General features: G+C 45.5%; 1 protein-coding gene across 2 annotated transcripts in view; it reads left to right on the top strand.

Annotated features, from left to right (window-relative positions):
- The window catches only part of SYN2 (synapsin II), a 156,208-nt gene that overhangs the window by 92,522 nt on the left and 40,467 nt on the right, over positions 1-23,219 (top strand). For both annotated transcript variants that reach the window (XM_069561008.1, XM_069561010.1), the window contains 3 exons: positions 14,544-14,601; positions 15,864-15,955; positions 18,268-18,424. In XM_069561008.1, coding sequence (XP_069417109.1) covers positions 14,544-14,601; positions 15,864-15,955; positions 18,268-18,424 — 307 coding nt within the window. The remainder of the gene's footprint in view (positions 1-14,543; positions 14,602-15,863; positions 15,956-18,267; positions 18,425-23,219) is intronic.

Here is a 23,219-nt window from a genome sequence, read left to right as displayed (position 1 = left end):
TGGTTCCATGTTACTAAACTCTGGTGCACCTGGGAGCCTGTGGCATGTGTCTTCCAGAACAGTGACAGTTCTCCCAGCCTGCCAAAATTCAGTCGTCAGTGCCCATTCTGGTGAATAATATCTCCTCCTGAATTGGTGCCAGTTGGAAAATTGTAGAATGGAATGTGCCACCTGGGTTTGAATTTGGAAATCCAAAGTGTTGTTGCCTTGAGGTACAAGGATGTTTCTGCCTAGCCACAGTGGTGGGTAGGCTGATAATACCAGTTGTGGCAGTTTGCACTTGGACTGAGAAAAGAGGGTCAAGTCTCCTTTGCTAGTGAGAGCAGAATGAAGAGAAAGCTGTGTTCTTATTTCCTTCAATCAGCTGTATGAACTGTGTACCAGTGATGTAGTATCACAAACAGAATGAATGCATCAGCAAAGTGATAAAAATTAAAAGTTTATTATGCTTCTGTGATGCTTGAAGTAAAAGTGAAAGTGTTAGTCGCTCAGTTGTGTCCGACTCTTTGCAACCCCATGGACTGTAGCTGACCAGGTTCCTCTGTCCATGGGATTTCCCAGGCAAGAATACTGGAGTGGTTGCCATTGCCTTCTTCAAGGGACCTTCCCAACCCAGGGATCGAACCTGCATTTCCTGTGTGTCCTACATGGGCAGGCAGATTCTTTACCGTCTGAGCCACCAGGGAAGCCCTCTATAATGCTTATCTGTTTATATTCTTTATTGTACTTGATCTCACAAGCACTTGGAATGGAAATCAAGTCCTTGAATTCTTTGATATCCTATAAATGACCATATTTCTGTCTATATTTATAAATGCCTGAGCAGCATTCAGTGAATTCATTTTGTTGAAATGCTCTTCATTTCAAAGGACTCACACAGGCACATTGTTTAACCCAGGGATTTAAAAAAAAAAAGGGGGAAGAAAAGGATGTAAAATGTGTGAATGGGTGCTGTGCTAATTACTTAACATATTCATTAATTCTTTCAACAAATATTATTGGGCACCTAACATGTACCAGGCATTGTAATAGAGCTGGACATACAATTGACACTGCAGTTATCACACCAGCAAGATCTCTGCTCTCAGAAAAGCTATATTTTGGTTGGAGAAATGAGTAATAAATAGTCAAGCTGATTTTAAAATAACATCTGTGATGAGGAACTAAAGAGCCTCTTGATGAAGGTGAAAGAGGAAAGTGAAAAAGCTGACTTAAAACTCAACATTCAAAAACTAAGATCATGGCATCCAGTCGCATCACTTCATGGCAAATAGGTAGGGGAAAAAATGTAAACAGTGACAGACTTTATTTTCTTGGGCTCCAAAATCACTGCAGATGGTAACTGCAGCCATGAAATTAAAAGATGCTTGCTCCTTGGAAGGAAAGCTATGACAAACCTAGACAGCATATTAAAAAGCAGAGACATCACTTTGTTGACAAAGGTCTGTCTAGTCAAAGCTGTGGTTTTTCCAGTAGTCATGTATAGATGTGAGAGTTGGACCATAAAGAAGTCTGAGCCCTAGAGAATTTGTTTTTGAACTGTGGTGTTGGAGAAGACTCTTGAGAATCACTTGGACTAGAAGGAGATCAAACCAGTCAATCCTAAAGGAAATCAGTCCTGAATATTCATTGGAAGGACTGATGCTGAAGCTGAAACTCCAATACTTTGGCCACCTGATGCAAAGAACTGACTCATTGGAAAAGACCCTGATGCTGGGAAAGATTGAAGACAGAAAGAGAAGAGGGTGGCAGAGGATGAGATGGTTGGATGGCATCACTGACTCAATGGACATGAGTTTGAGCAAACTCCAGGAGACAGAGAAGGACAGGGAAGCCTGGCGTGCTGCAGTCCATGGGGGTCTCAAAGAGTCAGATATGACCTAGCAACTGAAAAGCAACTACAAAACAAGCTTTAGGATACATGGTATAATAATTCATAAAATTTTTACCAGAAAAGAAAATGGAAGCCTCTCCATCCCGTTTTCTTAAGTCAAGGATAACCTTGATAATAATTTGCACCAGAGCAGTGCACTTAAAAATCTAGATACATTCACTCTTTGTAATATATTAACTAATTGCATCCAGTTAGGTATTAAAAAGCACAATATATGATAAAGTAATATTTATTCCTGGACCCAAAGTAGAAAGTCTGTGATTGCTTCACAGATGAACACTCCCAAACATTTATGGTAGCGATAATACAAGTTCCACAAAAATTCTTATTTCCCAACTCCCTCCGTGAAGCCAGAATTACTACTCTGACACCAAAGACACCACAAAAAATAGAAAACCATAACCCCAAATCCTCAATAAACATAGTTGCAACAATTGTTAACAGCTTTTTAGCAAATTGGATTTCATGATACATAAAAACTATCATGTGTCATGACCCGATGCAGTTCCTCCCAGAACTCAAGTTTCATGTAACATTTGAATATCAATCAGTGTGACTCACCACACAGCAAATGTAAAAAGAAAAGCACGGCCTTTGCAATTACCTCCTTCTTCTCTTTCCACTTTTTCTCCTCCTCTTCCTTCCTCTTCCTCTTCCCATTCTTCTCTGTCTTCTTTGGCGGGAACTCCTAGGAGATTTCAAGTTTTACAATACAGTATTGCTTACTCTCATGCTGTTCATCACCTCTCCAAAATTCACTCACCTTGCATAATTGGAACTCTGAACTCTTTGATCGACATCTCTTCATTCCGCCCATACCCCCAGCCCTTGACAACCACCATTCTATCCTCTGCTTCTCAGTCTGACTATTTTAGATTCCACATGTGAGATCATGCAGTGTTCATCTTTCTGTGTCTGCCTTATTTCACTTAGCATAATGTCCTCCAGGTTCATCCACGTTGCTGCAAATGGCAGTATTTCCCTCTTTTAAAAAAATGGCTGGAACATCATATGTGTATATCACATTTTCTTTATCCGTTTGTTCGTTAGTGGTCATTTAGTTTGCTTCCATATACTGGATACTCTGAGAAAAGGGTGATCTTTAAATGGACCAACACGCAGAAGCGGTAGTTTGGCAGGAGGTGGTTGGGAAACAGTGTGAGTGGCAGATTGACCTACTGGTAGCATTCGGTGTGTGAATGACGGTGGGACAGGGCACCTGCATATGTTTGTGCAGGGTGTTGACTGACAAGGGCATCTGACTAAGGAGATAGGATGGGTGAAACGCAACCCCACAGTCCATCTGCCAAGCTGCGTACCCTGAAGCAGGAGTGTCCAACTGGAGGAAGGAATGCCTTTTTCTAATTCACTCAGACTCTTGGGGCCATCTTGCAGGAGGGAAACACCGAGAGATTAGTTTGGCATAGAAGAATGGGGCCAGATCACGGAGGACCTGTCTGTGTATCTAGAAATGGATGGCTCTGATGGTAGTGGTGATCATGGGTATAATTTTTGACCCGACACTGGAGTTAAACCTGGGTATTTGTTAACGCTAGGATCCCTGTTTTTCTGGTATAAAAACAATCACATCTTTCAAAATTATATTTGCTTGAAGTTTTCTCCAGAGCATACATTAATACCGACTTACTTTAATATCACATCAGCCTGATTTAATTTTATAAGCTAGTCAGGACTGTCCTATGACTCCAAAGCATTCTGTTCTGTAGCTCCACTGTAATTATAGACAAATTCGTCTAATCTTCCCATCACGTGTTGTCCTGAGTTACAGGATTCTATTCCTCCCTCCCCCCAACCCCCGCAACCAGTGTTTGATAATCTTGTTATCTTGTGATACTGCATCATTTAATTATCCCCCAAAATAGAGATCTTCAGAAAATCTGCTCAGAGAAAGTGATTTTCTGTTCCGAACTGGTCACAGCTGGTGTGTTTACTCAGGAATTAGTCATTTTCAGAACTTGGCATTTTTTCCTGAAAGGATCTCATCTGCCATCTAAGTTGGTTAAAGTCTTCCTGCACACCTCTGGAGGGAATTTTATAAACTCCAGAGAAGAATTCAGTAGGTGTCCTCAGAGATCTACAAGCCCAGGACTCTTGTCAGACTGGGCATGGTTACTCTCTCTCTACTGTTAACCTCCAAATGTCTAGCTGTATTCATTTCAATAACTCCATAAACATCTCCTGAGCATCTACTGTGTGTCCAAGAGTCAGACAGGCATTGAGGCCACAAAAATGAATGGAGCACAGTTCCCATGGATGTCCAGTGGATTTCCCTGGCAGTCCAGTGGTTAAGATTCCATGTTTCCACTCCAGGGGGCACGAGTTTGATCCCTGGTCAGAGCCCTAAGATCCTGCATGCTGTGCTGCACAGCCAATATAAATAAATCTTGGGCTTCCCAGGTGGCACTAGTGGTAAAGAACCCACCTGCCCAGTGCAGGAGATCTAAGAGTTGTGGGTTCAATCCCTGGGTTGGGAAGATCCCCTGGAGGAGGGCATGGCAACCCATGCCAGTATTCTTGCCTGAAGAATCCCATGGACAGAGGGGCCTGGTGGCCCACAGTCCATAGGGTTGCGAAGAGTTGGGTATGACTGAAGCTACTTAGCATGCACCATTCCCATGTAAAGGAATATATAGTTTCTAAACTTGATCATCCCAAGTGCTGAAATTTAATTTTATTAGCTCTGCCTCCTACTAACTGCTGCTTTGAAGCAAGTCACTTCATTTACCTGATCTTCATTTTCCTACAAAACCAATAACATTGAAATGAGTTCCTGTAAGGCATAAAACATTGGGAGATTACTTTGGTTGTCTGGGATAAATGATGCGTATAATATGTCATCTCTCAAGATCTCCTTCCCTCCTTTAGACCCTTCTCTCCCCTTTGGACCTTTACATTTATAGACTGAAGAAGACTCATTCTATCGGCCCTTCCTAAAACCAGAGACTTTTCATTTTGTTTTCTTTTTCTCTGGGCCATTTCTACTTCCCTCTTGTCATTTGTGTTTAGACAAGTGGACCTGATATGCCGTATCTCGAATATGAAAGTACTGTGACTTGTACAAGATGAAGTCAGTGTAAAAGAAACCCTTTATGCTGAGTTTCCAATAAACTTTCTAATGATGATCAACATTTTTTTACCTTTCAACCTCTCAGTCTTTCTGTGTTTTTCTCTTAAATCTCATAGGACCAGTGTCTTAAGGAAACAGTTTTCTGTTATTTCTTTTTTTGAATTGTAGTTGAACACTCATGATCCCCTGATAAAATCAGTTTCCACTGAATATGTTTTCTTACACTTAGTCACATTAAAACTCCTCTGCCACTTTACTGCCCACGTCCACATCTTCTTTCACTTCATCCCTAATCGACTTGGCATTTTAATCCCTGAAAGAGCTGAATGCCATCTGCAAACTTGGCATTGCCTTCTTTCCCAGATCATTTATGTGATTGTTAACGAAGCCACCATGCAGCTTGCTTTCCATCTAGGAAGTTGCAGAGATTTTGATTTAACTACTTAATCACTGAGTTAATAATAATACCAAGGACCAGCCACAGAACATTGCCTTTATCCAGAAAACTATTCACTTTTTCCTATTTGTTTCTTATTCCTAAACCAATTATCCATAACGGACATTTTTCCATGTACTAAAAGAGTTTTATGACTTATGAATTAGATTACAAATCCAAATTGGATTTAAGGACCCCTTTCCCTGGGTCGGGAAGATCCCCTGGAGAAGGAAATGGCAACCCACTCCAGTATTCTTGCCTGGAGAATCCCATGGACAGAGGAGCCTTGTGGGCTACAGTCCACGGGGTCGCAAAGAGTCGGAAAGACTGAGCGACTTCACTTTCACTTTTACTTTACCAACTAAGTGACTTCCCTGGTGGCTTAGATGGTAAAGCGTCTGCCTACAATGTGGGTAGACCCAGGTTCAATCCCTTGGTCCAGAAGATCTCCTGGAGAAGGAAATGGCAACCCACTCCAGTATTCTTGCCTGCAAAATCCCATGGACGGAGGAACTTGGTAGGGTACAGTCCATGGGGTCGCAAAGAGTCGGACATGACTGAGCGACTTCACTTTCTTTTCTTTCTTTACCACCTATTTTACTTCTCATTTATGTCTTTGTTCCAGAACATCTGTATGAGGTGTCTGTCCTGTACCACCTTCTGTCACATAATTAAATCCTACTTCTTAGCGTCAGCATCGTTTGCCAGCTGGCTTCTAAGTTCCTAGGCCTAATCAATCAGATGCTTCATTGAGTTGCCTGATGAGTGTTGTGTAGTAGCTGTTGGTTTGCCATGTACCAGGAAGACAGCAAATCTTGACATCTCATTACTGCAGCTGCTTCCCAAATGATCTGGAGCCCTGGTTGGCTCCCTCCCATCTCTTCTGCATCCCAAACACTGTGGCCTCTCAGATTGTAGGCATATCTGATCATGTCACCTCTGCTTAAAAGCTTTGGCAGTATCTTGGGAGACAGTCGTGAAAACTTGAATATAGACTCGGAAAAGACACTTAATATTCAAGTTTTCACAACTGTCTCCCAAGACCTGCCAAAGATTGTAAGCAGAGAGGTGACACAATCAGATGTGCGTAAGATCTGAGAATCCACGTTGTCTCAGAGACCCCGGTTCAATTCCTGGGTCGGGAAGATCTGCTGGAGAAAGGATAGGCTACCCACTCAAGTATTCTTGGGCTTCTCTGGTGGCTCAGACCATAAAGAATCTGCCTGCAATGAAGGAGACCAGAGTTCCTGGATTGGAAAGATCCCCTGGAGAAGGAAATGGCAATACACTTCTGTATTCTTGCCTAGAGAATCCCCATGGACAGAGGTGGGCTACAGTCCATGGGGTCACAAAGAGACAGATACAGCTGAGCGATGAAGCACAGAGATGCTTTACATTATTGTTAATTATTAAATAGTGATTGTTATTTAAAAAGTTGTTACCCTAGGATAGGCAAATCTCCTTAAAAAAAGAAAAGTAAATTAGGTGTGACCGGAGACTGTGGGGTTGGGAAGGGGTGAGGGATGGACAGTTACTGCTTAATGGCAGCAGAGTTTCTATTTTGGATGATGAAAACATTTTGGAAATAGTGATTTTGGTTGCACAACACTGAATACCCTCAATGCCACTAATTGTACACTTGAAAATGGTTAAGATGGCAAATTTTGCTATATATATATATTTTGCCACAGGGAAAAAAAGAAGTTTTTAAGCCATTACCAGTTAGAGATATTACTTAAAACTTTGCAAGAAAAATAACGTGATATTTGGGATTTGTCTTAAAACACTTAAACAGAGAGTTCCCTGGTGGTCCAGTGGTCAAGACTCCAAACTTCCACTGCAGAGAGTGTGGGTTCAGTCCCTGGTCTGGGAACTAAGATCCCACCTGCTACACTGCACAGACGAAATATTAAGAACAAACAAAGGACACTCAAACAGTAGTCCCAACAACAACAGTGAAGGTGATAAATGAAAAAAATTGGCCAAATGTTAGTTACTGAGGATAGAAATTTCCATAATAAAATTTTTTTAAAAAGATCTCTTGGAGGCTAGCTCTTACATCCTAGCTTCTCAGCCTGAAGTCTAAAGTCCTTTAATGGCCTTCCCTTTTTCAAGGAGCCTCAACTCTGGCTGCTCAGCCTGCCTGCCCTGCCCCCAAGGCAGCTAGGCACTGCAGAGCTCTGTGCGCAGCCAACCACTGTGCTCTCTCCTTCTTGTGTGGCAAATTCCTGCTCATTCTTTAAGGCTCAGCTGCATCCTGCAGCCTTCCCAGGCTCCTCCAGGCAAAGAGAACTCCCTCCTTCGGGTTCCCACAGCACCTTGTCTGCACCCCGTGACCACTTGCTTGTACCACGTATTATCATCTTTTATTCATGCTTCTGTTCTCCGCTAACCTGCAAGCTTCATGAAAATAAAGAAAACTTACTGTTCACTGTACATCTTCCTGGGCTATGTGAAGCTTTCATTGCTGCTGTTTTAGTTGTGTGCATTAAATATTTTTAAAGGAAAAGATTGAAAGGTGGGGATGTGAATATTCGTTATAAATCTTAAAAGTTGAAAGGGTCCTTAGCGATCACCCATAGGAATATTGGTCTCTTTCTAGACTGTGCTTTCTCTACTTGGCAACTACTGATGCATTTTTACATTTCCAGTACCTACCACTGGGTGTTCAGTACATTGTTGCTGAATTTACTCACAGATCACATCCTTTCTTTCTACAGATGGCAGAAAGCCAGCTCTCTAGCTTGAGGTATGTGGACACACACTTTTTAGAAGAATTGGTGAATTTTCAGACATGATTTGTCAGGGCAGGAAATAAGCACTGGCTGTCACTGGGCCAGTGGAGTTGGCTCAGTGGGTGGCTGCGCTGGGAGCCAGGCATGTCTGCAGTACACTTGCTGCCAGGGGGTGGCGGCAGGCACTCACAGACTCTCCAAGACGGGCAGGCCTGATTCACCCTTTGAGTGTAGGGTGGGAGATGGCCTCCTCTACTATTCCTAGTTTATTTTCTAGCTTCTTGATGCCTTGAGATGCTTGGCCCAAAGAATAGGGCCCAAGTTAGAGACAGTAAGAGCCAGAAACTAAGCGTCTTGTTGGAGGTAAATGTCTGGGTCAGTGCTAGGCACTACTAGGTACACCGTTTGTTTTAGTCGCTCAGTCATGTCCTGCTCTTTTGCGACCCCATGGACTATAGCGCACCAGGCTCCTCTGTCCAGGGATTCTCCAGGCAAGAATACTGGAGTGGGTTGCCATTTCCTTCTCCAGGGGATCTTCTTGACCCAGAGATTGAACCCGTGTCCCCTGCAATGACAGGCAGATTCTTTACCACTGAGCCACCTGGGAAGCCCCTAGGTACTTCCTTAGTGCTCTCATCTTCTAGCTTGAAGTTTTGATCCCTGTAAGAACTTTAGGCGCCCTGGGGGGATTTACACTCCAGACTGTTTTTAGGTCCTTTAGTTCCAGTGTAGATGGGAACTGAGAACAGATCTTCATGTGAGGAAGAAGAGGGAAGAAAGAACATGACACCCTGGGATGTGCACATGCGAGAAGAAAGGAGAAGACAGCTGGACCTGTAGAGACACAGTCCACTCAGTCTTGAGGTGGCCTGTTCTGGCTTTCTACATCTCTTCCGCCAACACCATCACTCCTAACATCTCAGGTGCAGAAACAAGCCCTGATTGTGAATAAGGAAGAGTTGGAAGGAGTTGGAAATCTATAGATAGGACGATTCTATTTGCACAGGTCTTAACTCAGAGCACATAATACGACAAAAGAACATAATCAATATTTAAAATCCAAGATGATGAAAAGTCCAGGTTTGTATTCATATTCCTTGCTTTGAAGTATTGCTCTATTCTAATGGTCTGAGGCTGGAGTTGGGGAGTGGTGACACAGGTTATTAGATAACTGAGTTTGAAAGGTAATATCAGATGATGAGGCCATGAGCCAAATATCATGAGTAGATGAGAAATGAGACAAAAGTTCAGAAGAGAAAGAATCCTGTTGGCTGTGGTGAGACAGCAATAATACCTGGTGTGTGAATGTTTGTTGCATTTTGCCAATAGTCAGTCCTTAAAGAAATTCAACCCTGAATATTCACTGGAAGTACTGATGCTGAAGCTGAAGCTCCGATACTTCGGCCAACTGATGTGAAGAGCTGACTCACTGGAAAAGACCCTGATGTTAGGAAAGATTGAGGGCAGGAGGAAAAGGGGGCGACAAAGGATGAGATGGTTGGATGGCATCACGGACTCAATAGACATGAGTTGGGGCAAACTCTGGGAGATAGTGAAGGACAGGGAAGGCTGGCTTGCTGCAGTCCATGAGGTCTCAAAGAGTCGGACATGACAGAGTGACTGAACAACAACAACTTTATATTGCCATAATATTTCAGAGTTTCCAAAACACTTCCATGTCATTTATTTTCATCTGGCTTCATTAAATCTTCACAACAGCCGGGTATTATTAAATGAGGTAAAATACATAGAATATTTGGGGCTTCTTAGAATAGTGGTTAGTACGTAGTGAATGTTTACTATTATTATGAAAATCATTATTAGCCCTATTTTATACTTGACAAATCTGAGGCTCAAAGAGGCTGTTACTTGCCCAAAGTCACACAGCTGAGAAGTGGTAGAACTAGGCCTGAACTCAGCTCCTGTTTCTAGACGTTTCTCCATTTTCCCATGCGCAAAGAGGGAGTATTTAAGCTGGGCTTGCCAAAGTTGGGCCAAGTTTTGAGGTGGCCTTAGCGGAATTATCTCTAATGAGGTCTCCACAGCCTCGTGAGCCCTAGTTGGCCAGTGAATGGGAATTCCTGAGAGTGTTCTGTGCCTTGAGTAAGAAGAGTTAAATCTACTCATTTTAGCAGTGAGGGGAGATGGTTCATTGCCTCGTCCCTCAAGGAAGCTGCAAGCCATTAAACTCACATAGATCCTCAGCTGGTAGGCTTGTTAAGAAAATGTGACAATAGGGGGAAATTGACAACCCAGGCACCATAGATATTTTTAGTCTGTGCTTCAAGGATGTACATCTTGGTTTCTGTTTAGATTGAGCATGAGGGAGTGAACTAGATTGATTTGGCAAGACTGGCAGTCCGAAAGTCCTTACTGAGACCCTTCTCTGTGCCCAACTTAAGCAAGGGACTGAGGGGAGTAATTAAGGGAGGCGAAGTGACTTTCCCAGATGCTCAGACACTGTGGAGCATGGTGTTGTCCTTTTCTTCGGTGGGAGGCAGTGTGCTGACAGCAGGAACCATTCTGTCTCTTCCACACCAGCGCTTCTGCAGCACATTACCCTCCTAATGCACAATGGCTGCAGCTACCCATAACGCATCATGCACTTCAAATTTGCTAAGAGAGTAGATCTGAAGTGTTCTCAGTGCACGCTCACAGACACATACACACACACACACGGTGATAATGTGAGCTGATGGGTGTGGCAGTTAACCCGATTGTGGTTATCCCATTTCACAAAGCAGACATATATCAAGTCATCACGGTGGACACTGAAAATATTACAATTTTATTTGTCAGTTATTCCTTAGTAAAGCTGGAAAAAATAATCTTATGAGTATAGTTTTAATTGTCAGCCATTGTAGCTCTGTAATAGCAAAAACAGTCCAAACACTGGAAATGGAATTTCATGCAACTATTAGAAAGAAAGAAATCTTATCAATTTTATGTGCTGAAAGCATATCACTAAGATATGTTGTTGTTTTTTTAATTGAAGTAGAACTGACTTGCAATATTAGTTTCATGCATACAACATATTAATTCAGTATTTTTTTCAATTATATTCTATATAAAGTTATTATAAGGTAGTAAATGATAAGATATCCCACATTCATGAATTGGAAAAATTAATGTTTTAAAATATATATGCTACCCTAAGGGCTGATATATTTTTAAGTTCAATAAAAAAATTATGGGGCAAGAAAGAAGAATGTATATAGCATGATGCCATGTGTATGTTCGAAGCATACATGAAAGCAAATGTATGCATATATTTTCCCCACACTGGAAGGATATACTTGCAACGGGTAATGAGGGGTATGTGTGATAAGAGGAACGGGAGGGGAAAAAATGTGTTTTTCGTCTTATACTTTTAAGTTCTTTTGAAAATAGAGTTTTTGGTTTAGCCATCTGACATACTTTTTTTTTTTTTCCCTCATTTAAGCCACTTGCCAGAAGTCACAGAACCAAGGATTCCTACCCAAACTGTGATTCTAGGCCCTGTGATCCAGAAGCCCTCTGGATCCTAGCACACTGCTTCCTAACAGTGCTCTCTTAGGATCAGGAAGTAATTTTCTCACTTGTTTGTAAATTACAAAAAAATTTTCCATGAAGACACCTGGGAGAATGTGCTCATCCTCAAGAAGGCTCTGTTGCCTGCCACCTTGCCTGCCACCAATGCCTGCTCCGTCGCCTGCTGCCTTGGCTCCTGTTCTGTAGGATGTGGCATAGCCAAGAGGGGTCAGTGACCTGGAGCCAGGAAACACAAACCCAGGTTTCCAACAGGGCAGATTACCTTCAGGAAAAGACATTAAGATAATTGGAGAGGTGGGGGTGGGGAGAAGGCATGAAAACAGGGTCATTAGCCAACTTGGTCAATGGGCAGGTGCAGGAAGTGGCAGATAAACACAGCCAGAATCTATAATTATACTTCAGTATCAGTGTTCAAAACCCACAAAATAAATGAGTGAATTAAAAAACTTGGCAGTGTCTAAGTACCTAGATATAAACTACTAGTGTTAGCCTTAACTCCTGTGAACTTCTCTGTGATTTTGAGCATATTATTTAGCTGCTCTGGCTTTCTTTCCCCATTAGTCAAGTGGACAGCACAGTCTATCCTGGCCACTTCACAGAGTTGTAAGGAACAAATAAGGCAAGAGATGTGCTTTGAAAATGCAAGACGTCATACCAAATGAGAGGTTATTGTCTATGCCTCTGGGACATACCTCACAGAAGGAGAACTCTTTTCTCATTAAACTTTTTTTAAAAATTGGATCTCAGATCTTGTGACAGATTTTTTCAAGTTGTTTCCATTAAAAAGTACTGATTTTTAAAAACTAGTAACTTAAAACTGCCACACACAAAACAAATGGTCCACAAAACGTTTATTCTCCTTTCCTGCTGAAGGGTTTACGATGCATTGTTATCTTTTAACCAGTCTTTTACTATTAAAATGAAATGACCAACTGAGACGAGCAGTTCTGAGATCATTCTTTCACCACTGGTTAAGACTGGGGTGGCAGGTATTTAGAGATAGGAAGCTGGGAGGAAGCATCAGGAAAGCATTGGTGGTAGCAAGGTAGACACAGCTCACCAGCACAAGTGAGGAACCTCATGGCATCATTTTTTATTCCAGTTCCTTCTGTTTAGAGTTGTGGACAAAGACCTATGGAGTCCACAAGATCCCCAGAGCAGTGATAGAGCAGTGCGTAGACTATCACTTAAGCCCACAACTAAGATGGAACCATGAAAGGGACTGGATGTGCTACATGACCTTTGCCTGAGGGGCTTGCTGAGCTATGAATGTTGGACGGGACTCTGGAAGCAAGCTGATGAAGCACAGTGAGGAACTGGGGCAGAGGTAGGGAGACGAGCTTCGGAGATCCAGTTCTAGGATGGCTGCGTGCCTCTGAGGAGCAATTTGAGGGTAGCCAGGGACTTGGACAGGACAAATGACAACTTCCTGGAACAGACTGTTCCAGGACCAGAGAGGAAAGGAAATAGCCTGGCCCCATCCTGGGCAGTTCACAGGAACTAGGGCGGGAAGTATTTGAAATGGAACTAGCGCTCACAACTTCAAGTGCTTTCTCAGTGGAAGAAGGAAAATGGGACAAGAAACTTGTGACACAGCATACACGCCAAGTCAGCTTTCGTGATGGTGGGATTGAAGACGGCGAGAATGAACGAGCAGAGGGAGTGCCACGCAAGGCTCTGGGCTCAGACTAGCGCGTGGTTATTGCTCCTGTCACTCACTTGCTGTTTGACCTTGAATTTGCCGGTTTTTCCTCTGAGTCTTGGTTTCCTCATCTCAAAAATGAATGCCCTCCTTCCCATCTCATAAGTAGTTATGAGAGTTAAATGAGATGTTCTTGAAAGCAACTAACATATAATTCCTAGAATATGAGTCCTAGTAAATGTTAGTTTATCCCTTTGTTTTGGAGAAGGACTTTAGAAAACCTCCAGTGAGACATGCTGATTTGAAATTTCAAGCACTGGGAAAGCAAGGCCAACCTAGGTACAGTGTGGAAAGGCCCTTTAGACAGATGGAGAAGCAGCCTAAAAAGGCAGATAAGAAACTCTCATGAGAGGAAGGTAGGTGAAGGGCAAAGTAGCACTGGCTCTAAATACAGGCACAAACTCAGTGCTCTTACCAGCAGTTGTACTGCGAGGTTTCTCTGGCTTGTGACAAAATGAGAAGATAATAAGTACGGTTTATCTAGGCTTGACTCATTCCCTTGACTGTTCAGAAACACAGGAGATGTTTTGTGTTCGATTATAGTCGTTTTCCTAAGCCTCTCCCCCGCCCCACTATTTTTCTGGTATAATTAACTCTGCTTCATTCATTGGCTCTCCTTTCATCCTTGTTTTATTGGCTATATTCGCTTTTTACATTATCAGTTGCATCAAATCCTTTCTGGAAGTATGGGTATGAAGGGGTAGAATGGTTTCAGTTTCTTCAGAAACTAAAATCCCAAGGGTGGAAACCAACTAGAAAACCAGAGTGAAACGCAGGATGGGGAAGATAAGGAGACCACAGTGAGGCATAAGCCGACCTGGTTTCTACCAGGAATCTCATCAGGGAAATCCTACTCCTGGACTTCTTTTGTAGCCCAAACATGACAGCAACTGTTTTCACAAAAGCGCACAGCCTGAGAGTGAAAGGCCTTTCGGTTTATTTTAGAGAGGAAAGGCCATGGTTTGCCTGGAGGCTCTCTCATGGTGATCTGGTAGTAGACTAAGGTCTAACACTGACCCAAGTCCCTTGACTCTCATTCTGGGATTCTGTGTGCCGTGGTCCTCCTCATCTTTGTGACAGGGAATTTCTGATGACAAACACCTGTACAAAACTAATAGGTATGGGTTTTGTGTTTTTTTTTTTTCCTGTTTTTCCAGGGCCAAGTGCTTTCGGGGCAAAAAAGTCCTTGGAGATTATGATATCAAAGTGGAACAGGTAACCACCCTGGAGCCCAGGATTGTATCTGCACCATCGTGGGGCCCTCTTGACACTCTGGAGTGAACCGTCTGGGGCTGCCAAGTGAAAAGATCAGGGTCTATCACTAGCTTCTAGGCTCTCTACCTCCTCCCCCTACCCTTTCCAGGATTTCTCTCTCTAAGAGACCCTGTCTTGAAGGCTGCATCTTTCAACTCCCCTGACTTCTCTTCATGGCTCTGGGGTCTCTAGAGAGGCAAGCAGTGTAGCTCTTAGGGCCTCTGGGGGTGCAAGGTCCTCAGGCTGAGGAACACTGTAGAGGAATGTCTTCCGAGGACACGGCCACACCTCCACTGTGGTGGCAAGGTCTTGCTTGGTAGGTACACGTCTACCACTCAGGTGTGCAGCCTCCAGTGAGGCCTCCTCTGTGCCCAAGGCTGCACTTCAGAGAGAACTTAACAAAGAACACCTCCTGGTTTTAATGCAGTGAAGTCCTGAAAGCCTCATTTTTTTATCTGCCTGTACCCTTTGCTTCATGATAAATAGAGATTAGGTCCATTTGAGTCGGGGGGAGAGGGGATATCCAGTTTACACAGAGCATATATTTTCTATGTAACGATAGAAGCTACTCATCATTCCTTACATAGTGTGCTGGGATTTACAGATTTACTCTTTCTATCCATTGCTGCATTCAGTTCTTAAAATAACTTGTTAGGCAAGGTTGATAAAAATTATTTCCATCTTATTGATGGGAGAAGCTGTCCACCCAGAGAGAATAAGTAAAATATCTTATGCATCTTACTGGGCCAGAGCAGCACCAAAACCCGATTTCCTAAATGAAAACTTGGTGCTTTATGAGACTGAGAAAGGGCATATTTGCCTCAGTTTGCATTCCTATTCTGCAGAGAGGCAGCACAAAAGATGCTGGGTGGGGAGTTGGAAGCCCTGAGTTTTGCTCCTGTCTCGGCCAACAGTAAGCTTTGTTTGTCCAGAAAAGTCACTTAACTGCTCCTTTGGTAAATAAGGATAATTATTTCTGTCCCTCCTGCCTCATAGAGTGGCTATGAGAGTAGATGGGATCAGTTTGGGGAAATGCTTTGCAAACTGTAAATACATGTTTGGTGGAAAAGATACTGCTGCTGCTGCTTTATGGGAGGCGCCTCTCAGAGTCAGGACTGTAGGGCTCATTCCCCTACTGCTAATTTTATTTAGTTATGTTCTATCATAGTAAGAAACACAGAAGGTGAAATCCATGCTCTTAATCCCCTCCTGTTATTTTCCAGGCGGAATTTTCAGAGCTCAACCTGGTGGCCCACGCGGATGGTACCTATGCCGTGGATATGCAGGTGCTCCGGAATGGCACAAAGGTGGTCCGGTAAGGTCCTTTCTGTCTTCGGGGTCACTGCCACTGTCTCTGGCATGCCATGTGTAGTGTACAGACCTCGATGACATGTGCTGTGTGGCGGTGGTGGAAGGAGGCAGAGAAAGCTGGCTCTGGCCCTTAGAGATGTCTTAGTTCCATGGTAAAGGAAGCTCCGTGGACGCAGAGCTCACTTTGCAGTCACTGGATGATTCCCGTCAGAGGTGTTGGAGGACTCCAGCCCCACTTCAGCCAGTGCAGCTCTGGACTTTTATCTCTCAGTGTATTTCCCCTGGAAAACATGATTCTATTGCTTTAAAAGAAAAGGGCCCGGGGGGAGTTTAAAAACCTCTGCTCTGGTCCAGTCTCCCATGTTGCATGGATTTGCTTCCGCTCACTCAGTGAGTTGGCAGCAGAGCCCTGTGTACTACGTGAATTCTTTTAACGCCTTTCCCAGTGTTCTATACTCCAAATTTCTGGGAACTCCTAAGTCTTGATAGGAAAGCCTGGGTCAGAGGGACATTGACTGTGAGTAGAAGAAAATTTGTAATTGCAAAGCACTTACGCTGCAGGTGGGGTGCTAGGTGACGTGTAGACGTCATCAATTGTAATGCAACAATTCTGTGTGGGAGGTGATGAAGATTCCAGATGAGGGAGCATGGTTTCCACATTGTTATTCTTTCCCAGGACTCAGTGTGGCCTCAGGGTTCCAGGCATTAGGGTCTTGCTCCAGGAAGAGTCCTCACTTCACCCTTTTCCCTTTTTCAACCTGCGCTGCCCTGACCCCAAGGCCACCAGTGTCCAACCGGACCTGGTCTGTGACAGGGAAGGCAGCACTCAGGTGTCTGGAGCCAAATGTCAGGGAGTGTGAGCTCATCCATCCTGGAGACTGAGGAGGACAGAAAAGAGCTGCCCACCCATGGTCGGGGAGCATTCAGGAAGCTCCTTCTAGAGATGATGGTGGGCTCCCTCAGTGGCAAGTGGAGTAGGTCATGGGGATCCGTGACACAAATGGGTGGCAACAAGAGGGCCCAGATCAGTGAGCTGGGAGGGATCTGGCAAAATCAAGGCAGGCCTTCCCCATCACCAGTGTGGGGACCCAGCGCTGACTGCAAGCCTGGAGCTCAGTTTCAGTAACCGGGATATAAGGTTTGGTCTCAGGCATTTGACAGAGCCAGTTTCCCAGAACTCGGGCGCAAGGAGGTCGGCCCACCTCTACTTTGAAAGACTGATCTCTGAGCCCAGGTAGGGCTGGAGCAGTAGGCGGGAATTGGGTGGGTCCCAGGGCAGAGAACCAGGTCCGTCACTGCACATGTGTGAAATGGCCGAGGCCTGGAACCTTGAGCGGAGATGCTGCCACAGAACTGACTGTCTGGGAAGGTGAGGTTCCTCAGGCATCAGGGCATGAAGTCGGGGCCCTGATCTTGTGGAGCTCTGCTGTCTGGAGGTGAAACACAGGGAGCCTTCCCATGCCTGGGAACACACTGTACTCTCAGCTTCCTGTAGCCAGTTGCTCAACCTCAGCTCTGTGGAAACATTCGTGCCCCTCCCTAAATCTGCTTTGGAGGAATAATACTGGGGTGTCTGGCATCTGTTCTCAGCCAGCCTGGACCCAAGCTCACCTGGGGAGTTGCTGAGGGCACAGCATCTTTAAGGAGCAGCTTGAGGAGTCAGAGCAGGACGCTGAGGTCAGGGATCTTTGGGGCAGGGCAGTGAAGTCACCCAAGTGTGGTGTCTTCAGAGTCTGCTGGGACCCCCTCTGGGGTGCCAACTCCAGAGCCACAGGAGCTTCCACTCTCATCCACAGGGACACGGAAAATTCTTGTTGACTTAAGGTGTGGCGGTCTAAAAGTGTTTCTTCCCCCCTCCCCGAGGGCTTCTGCACCTTAGAAAAAGACAGTGCTTAACCCAGAGGAATTGTTCAGTCGCCAAGTCATGTCCGACTCTTAGCAACCCCATGGACTGCAGCATGCCAGGCTCCCCTGTGCTTCACCATTCCTTGGAGTTTGCTCAAACTCGTGTCCTTTGAGTCAGTGATGGCATCCAACCATTTCATCCTCTGTCACCCTCTCCTCCTCCCACCCTCAATCTTTCGCAACATCAGGGTCTTTTCTAGAGGAAAAGAATTTCAGAAATCTGTTCAAATCTCCTTTGAGAAGTGCCTACATAATACCGCATTTCCTAGTCGGTAAGAAAACAGTCATGACAAAATGAGGGTCTTGGCTCAGGTAACCCCTTCCCTGTCTTGGGCTTTGGAGATGGGAGACAAGAGGATATGTGACCTGAGGTGCTGGTTGGTGGCAGACTTGCTTCTACATTCTTTCCAGGTCCTTCCGGCCAGACTTTGTGCTCATCCGGCAGCATGCGTTCGGCATGGCAGAGAATGAGGACTTCCGCCACCTGATCATTGGCATGCAGTACGCAGGCCTCCCCAGCATCAACTCCCTGGAGTCCATTTACAACTTCTGTGACAAGCCGTGGGTGGTGAGTGAGTCCCTCTTCCCTCAGGTAAAAGGGCAGCATCCTGATCCTCTGTCTCCAGGTCCCTAGAAGGACCTCTGTTGATCCAGACACCGTGAGGGGCCAGCTGAGAAGATGTGGGAGGAGCTTCAGCTGGGGCATGGGGTGGGGCAGGCTCTCTCAGTAGGACTTTGTTGTCACGGGCTGGGCTACCTCTGCTGCAGAAAGGACCTTTGGCCTCACAGCAGAGTCACACAAAGATTCTGTGAAGGAGCCCTTCCAGGTCTGCAGCCATCAGATACAGCAATTAAAAATACCTACTTCTTGCCTCCGAAAGATTTAACCATTGGAAAGGCCTGAGGCCAGTGGGGACCAAGGGGATGGTGCACCTCAGAGGGATGTCAGTGTCAGAGTCCTACCAAGTGTCTCAGCAACCTTAAAATGAGATTCATCCACACACATACCAAATCAGGCACTTTTATGCTCTGGAAGTGCCCTCTGAGATAATCGGCTCTCACTCCTTCATGGCTGAGATGTGACCATTTTCAGAAGGAAGGTAAGGAGTATAAGACCACTTACGATGTGATGCCAGCTTCGGAGATTTTCCTACATGAACTTCATTTAATTCTCATAATAGCTTTACAAGGAAGGTGTTATTATCATTATTATCACTTTTTACAGAGAAATGAGACCCAGAGAGGATTCAGTAACTCACCAGAGTTTCAGAGCCAGGATTTCTCTGACACCATCCCTCGCATAAGCTCAGTTACCATGTGAGGAAGAAGCTGGTCTCGTGTTCTCTTCCTGGGATAATCTGGAAATCTTGGAGGCAGTGGAAGCCTCTGAGCAGAGAGAAGAGTGCAGCTGGGAGAGGAAACGGCCTGAGACGGTTCTAGGCTACCCCAGTCTCCCCTCTGACTGCCGAGGGGACCCAGCTCCTAGAACTCTGCCGCTCCAGGCTGCTCCTTTCAGAAGGAAACACCTGCCCCTAGTCACATCCTTCTCTTCTTGTTTTTCAAGGGTTATTTCAGCTCTCACACACTGGCTTGCCAAGGGTCATGGCACTGGTGGCTGATTGTGGAGTTCCCAGACCCCAAGCTTCTCCCACTCAGGGAGCTGGAGCGGGGGTGTTTTTTTTTTTTTTTTTTTTTTTAACCAAAAGGACCCATCACCTCTGCTCTTACACCTGAACTCAGTCTTCCTATTTCCTTGGAAGCCAGGGAGACCTGACAATGTGAGAGGAAGACCAGTGAGCGAGGAGTCGAAAGATCTGGGAGCTACTGTAGCTGCCCCTTGTTCAGCCTTTCCCTCTGTCTGGCCTGAGGACTTGGAGTCCGAGAGTTCTGCAGAAACCAGCTGCAGGACTTGTGTGATTTGAATGGGTTGCTGCTCACAGGAGAGCGCATATGAGGCCTTCAGCAAGTTTCCCCTTAGTCACATGGCCTTCCGTGCTGCACCCATGCCCTAGCCCTTTCCTCCCTCACCCCTTCAATACGTGCTAGAATTTGGCTCCCTCATAGCCACACAGGGTGGTTCTGCTAGTATCAGCTTTTCTTCTGGGCAGTCTCACTAATCAGCCTCCTGACTAAACCACTCTGTGCCCTGGTTTCTTTGTCTGTAAACTAGGAGTAGAGGCTTCCCAGGTGGCTCAGTGATAATCTGCCTGCAAATGCAGGAGATGCAGGTTTGATCCTTGGGTTGGGAGGATCCCCTGGAGAAGGAAATGGCAACCCACTCCAGTATCCTTGCCTGGAAAATCCCGTGGACAGAGGCGCCTGGTGGGTTATAGTCCATAGAGGGGCGGTCACAAAGAGTCAGACACGACTGAGCAACTGAGCGTGAGCATGAAACAAGGAGTAATCACAGCACCTGCCTCCAGTCTGCCAGCCTGGTGTTCAGCCCCCAGTCCTGGGGATCTAAAAGAAACTTATTCCATGCCGCATGTTCCAGAACTGTGCCGGCGGCCAGGGAGGGGCGGGTCAGAGAGCCTAGGCTGGGGCTTTGCCCCTCCTGGGATCTGGGATCTGGTGAGGGTTCACATTCTCACCCGTTCACAGTCCCAGCACATTGCTGTTGGCATCGCAGGGGAACCGCAGGGCTCCCTGGCCACACACCAAGTTCTCCCTTCATTTTCGCTAAGCAGCTGGCACACTAATGGCATTTTATATATTCTTTGCCTGTTCATGGGGATGAACAAATCTGGTGTCTGTGAAGGGGGCTTCCCTCTGAGACGATGACTTTGGTGTGTGTTTTCTAATACTGTGGCTGCTCCTGGCATGAGGAGAGGCCTCAGCCATGTTGTGAAGGCTCCACCTTGTTTCTGAGCACATCGGCCATTTCATAGATTGCTCAGGGCAGGCACACGGGGAGTTTGGAAGCAGAAGTAAGACCTATCAGTGAAAGTAGCATTCCAGGGAGAGTAAGAGTGCCGCCTGCCATATTGCTGCAGATTTATCTGAAAATCCTGCCACTCTATGTGGGTTTTTTTTAGAGGCAAATGCACAAGAGTTGAATTGAAGCATTTTATTTCCAGGAGGGATAAGGGTAACATATTAAATTCAGACTGATCTTGAAATCCCATTTCATCTGAGAAATCTTTCCTGATACATTGGATAAATGGTTATGCTGAGCATTATCTTCCTATTCGTTGCCAATACCACCCCCAGCTCCAAATGCATTCTTTTGTCTATGTGGGGAGGAAATAACCCTTATCAGGTATTACTTTTGTTTAGTTGATGACTGTGTGCTTGTGACTGAGGCTGAGCTTCCAAGGAGGCAGGGGTTAGATGCCAAGCCTAGTGCTCTGAGCAGAAGGGACTACAGAAGGTGGAGGAGGGTAGCGTGAGCTCCTGGGGAACCAGCTTAGTGCATGGGAACTGGCTGCCATTTTAGTCTTGACTGTGCCAGGACTCTGGGAGCCCGCCGGGGGCCTTCTTGGCATCAGCATGGTGTCTGTGTAACTCTCCCACATGCTGGGAAGATAGGGCCCCACATTGCCTTGGTGCTGTGCCAGGGTGTGGGCTGCAGCAGGACAGAGGTTGTGAGGCAGAGCTGGCATCAGCTGGCTGGGGAGGCTGGAGGGCCTCGGGAGCTCAGGCAGGTATCCAAATGCCGAGCATGAGTCCAGTCATTCCAAGTGGCCAGCCAGGACCTAAAGGTGAGGTAGTGGAGGGAATTGGAGAATGCAGGAAAGGTCTGAGGGGTGGTCTTGACAGTCAGAGAAAGTGGAAGAAGCAGAGAACACCAGCAGGGATGGCAGGGTACAGTGAAGAGCGCACTGGGCAGGAAGGGGTCCGGGCCCTGTCCCATCACAGCCCCAACTCCAGGAGCGACGTGGGAGCCTGTGCTCCCCTTTGCTTCTCTGGCCTTGGTCTCCTCATAAGATGTCTGGTCTAGAGACTCTCTGAAGTCTCTTCCAATAATAAATCATAGGGCCTTGGGGGTCCATCAATCATACTTGCAGCCCCGGAGGAGGCCTTGGAGATCTAGAGCCACCAACTGTGTGTCACTGAGGAAAGTGACCCAGAAACTCCAATGTTTCTCAGCATTTCAAAAATAACAGATTCTATCTCTACTCACAAAAGGACCACAGCCAATGATCACTAAACAGCAGTCTTATCATGGAGTTTGGGGGGAAATATAATGAAAATATTTTTTTGTGTGTGTGTGTGGTTAAAAAGTCTGAAGAACTGACCAAATTCAGTTGTCTATTTTATATATGAAGAAAATGAGGCCTGGAGAGGCAACATCATTTGCCCAAGGACATCTAGCAAGTTCAAGGCAGAACAAGAAGAATCAGAAGACTTTGGTTTTCTAACAACCCAGTTCTGGCTTTTATTGTCTCCCTGTACCAACACATGTGCTAACATCACTGAAAACAGGAACTGGGCTTTTGAAAAATGTTCTATCTTTCCCTTCTTTAGTAAACAGAAGGTCAGTTTGCTCTGGCAACTCTTCCGGCATTTCCAGGTGTCAGTGGCTTAGAGTGTGAACCCAGTAGCACTAGAGAGAAGACGCCGGATCACTGCTGCTGCCAGTGCTCTGGGGTGGGTGTGTGTGGAGGTGAGGAATAAGTGTGAATGGATTGAACTGGAAAGTTTCCTGTGGGAAGAGCATGGTCTCTTTAGAGCCTGAAAGGCAGCGACATGAAGGAGAAGGAAGAGTTACGGGTTAGGACTAAAGGGGTCTGGCTGTGAGTCTGGCTCAACTACTTTGTGACCGTGAGCGAGCAACTTCTCTGGGCCTCAGTTTCTCCGCTTATAAAGTAGAGGGGCGGGCAGGGGACACCACGGACGCTGCATGTTCGCCAAAGGCAGACCCTGACATTTAAGTACGTGCACTTCACCCCTTTTCCCTGGAGCTGTTGGGGCTTCTCACAGGTGAAGGGTCCAGTGAGTTCAGTTCTTAGATGAGCAGTAAGTCCAGAAGACGGGGTCTGTCTTTGCTGCATTCCATGATTTCTTTTCCTTGGCATTTGAATTTCCAAGACTGGGCCCCTTGTTCCCCCATCCAGCTTCATCACTTGCCATCTCTAGAGATGATGGTGGTTAGCGTTTTAGAGACCCAAATTTCAACCCCACCTATCCCTTTTTTTTTGCAGCACTGTGGCTTTAGGCAGTCACCTACCCTTCCTGAGCCTCATGTGTAAAATGAAGATGATAAAGACCCTAGCTCATTAGTTTGATATGAGGATTAAATGAAATATCTTTAACACTGAGTAGGCACTGAATGAATAGTAGCTCATTCTCTCCCTTCCCCAACAGAAGCATATGTTCCTGGAGAATAGAGGGTGGGACACCTCTTTTATATCCTCAGAGCA

This window comes from Ovis canadensis, chromosome 19, assembly GCF_042477335.2.
Source record: "Ovis canadensis isolate MfBH-ARS-UI-01 breed Bighorn chromosome 19, ARS-UI_OviCan_v2, whole genome shotgun sequence".
NCBI classification, from domain to species: Eukaryota; Metazoa; Chordata; class Mammalia; order Artiodactyla; family Bovidae; genus Ovis; species Ovis canadensis.
This window is presented reverse-complemented; position numbering and strand designations above follow the sequence as displayed.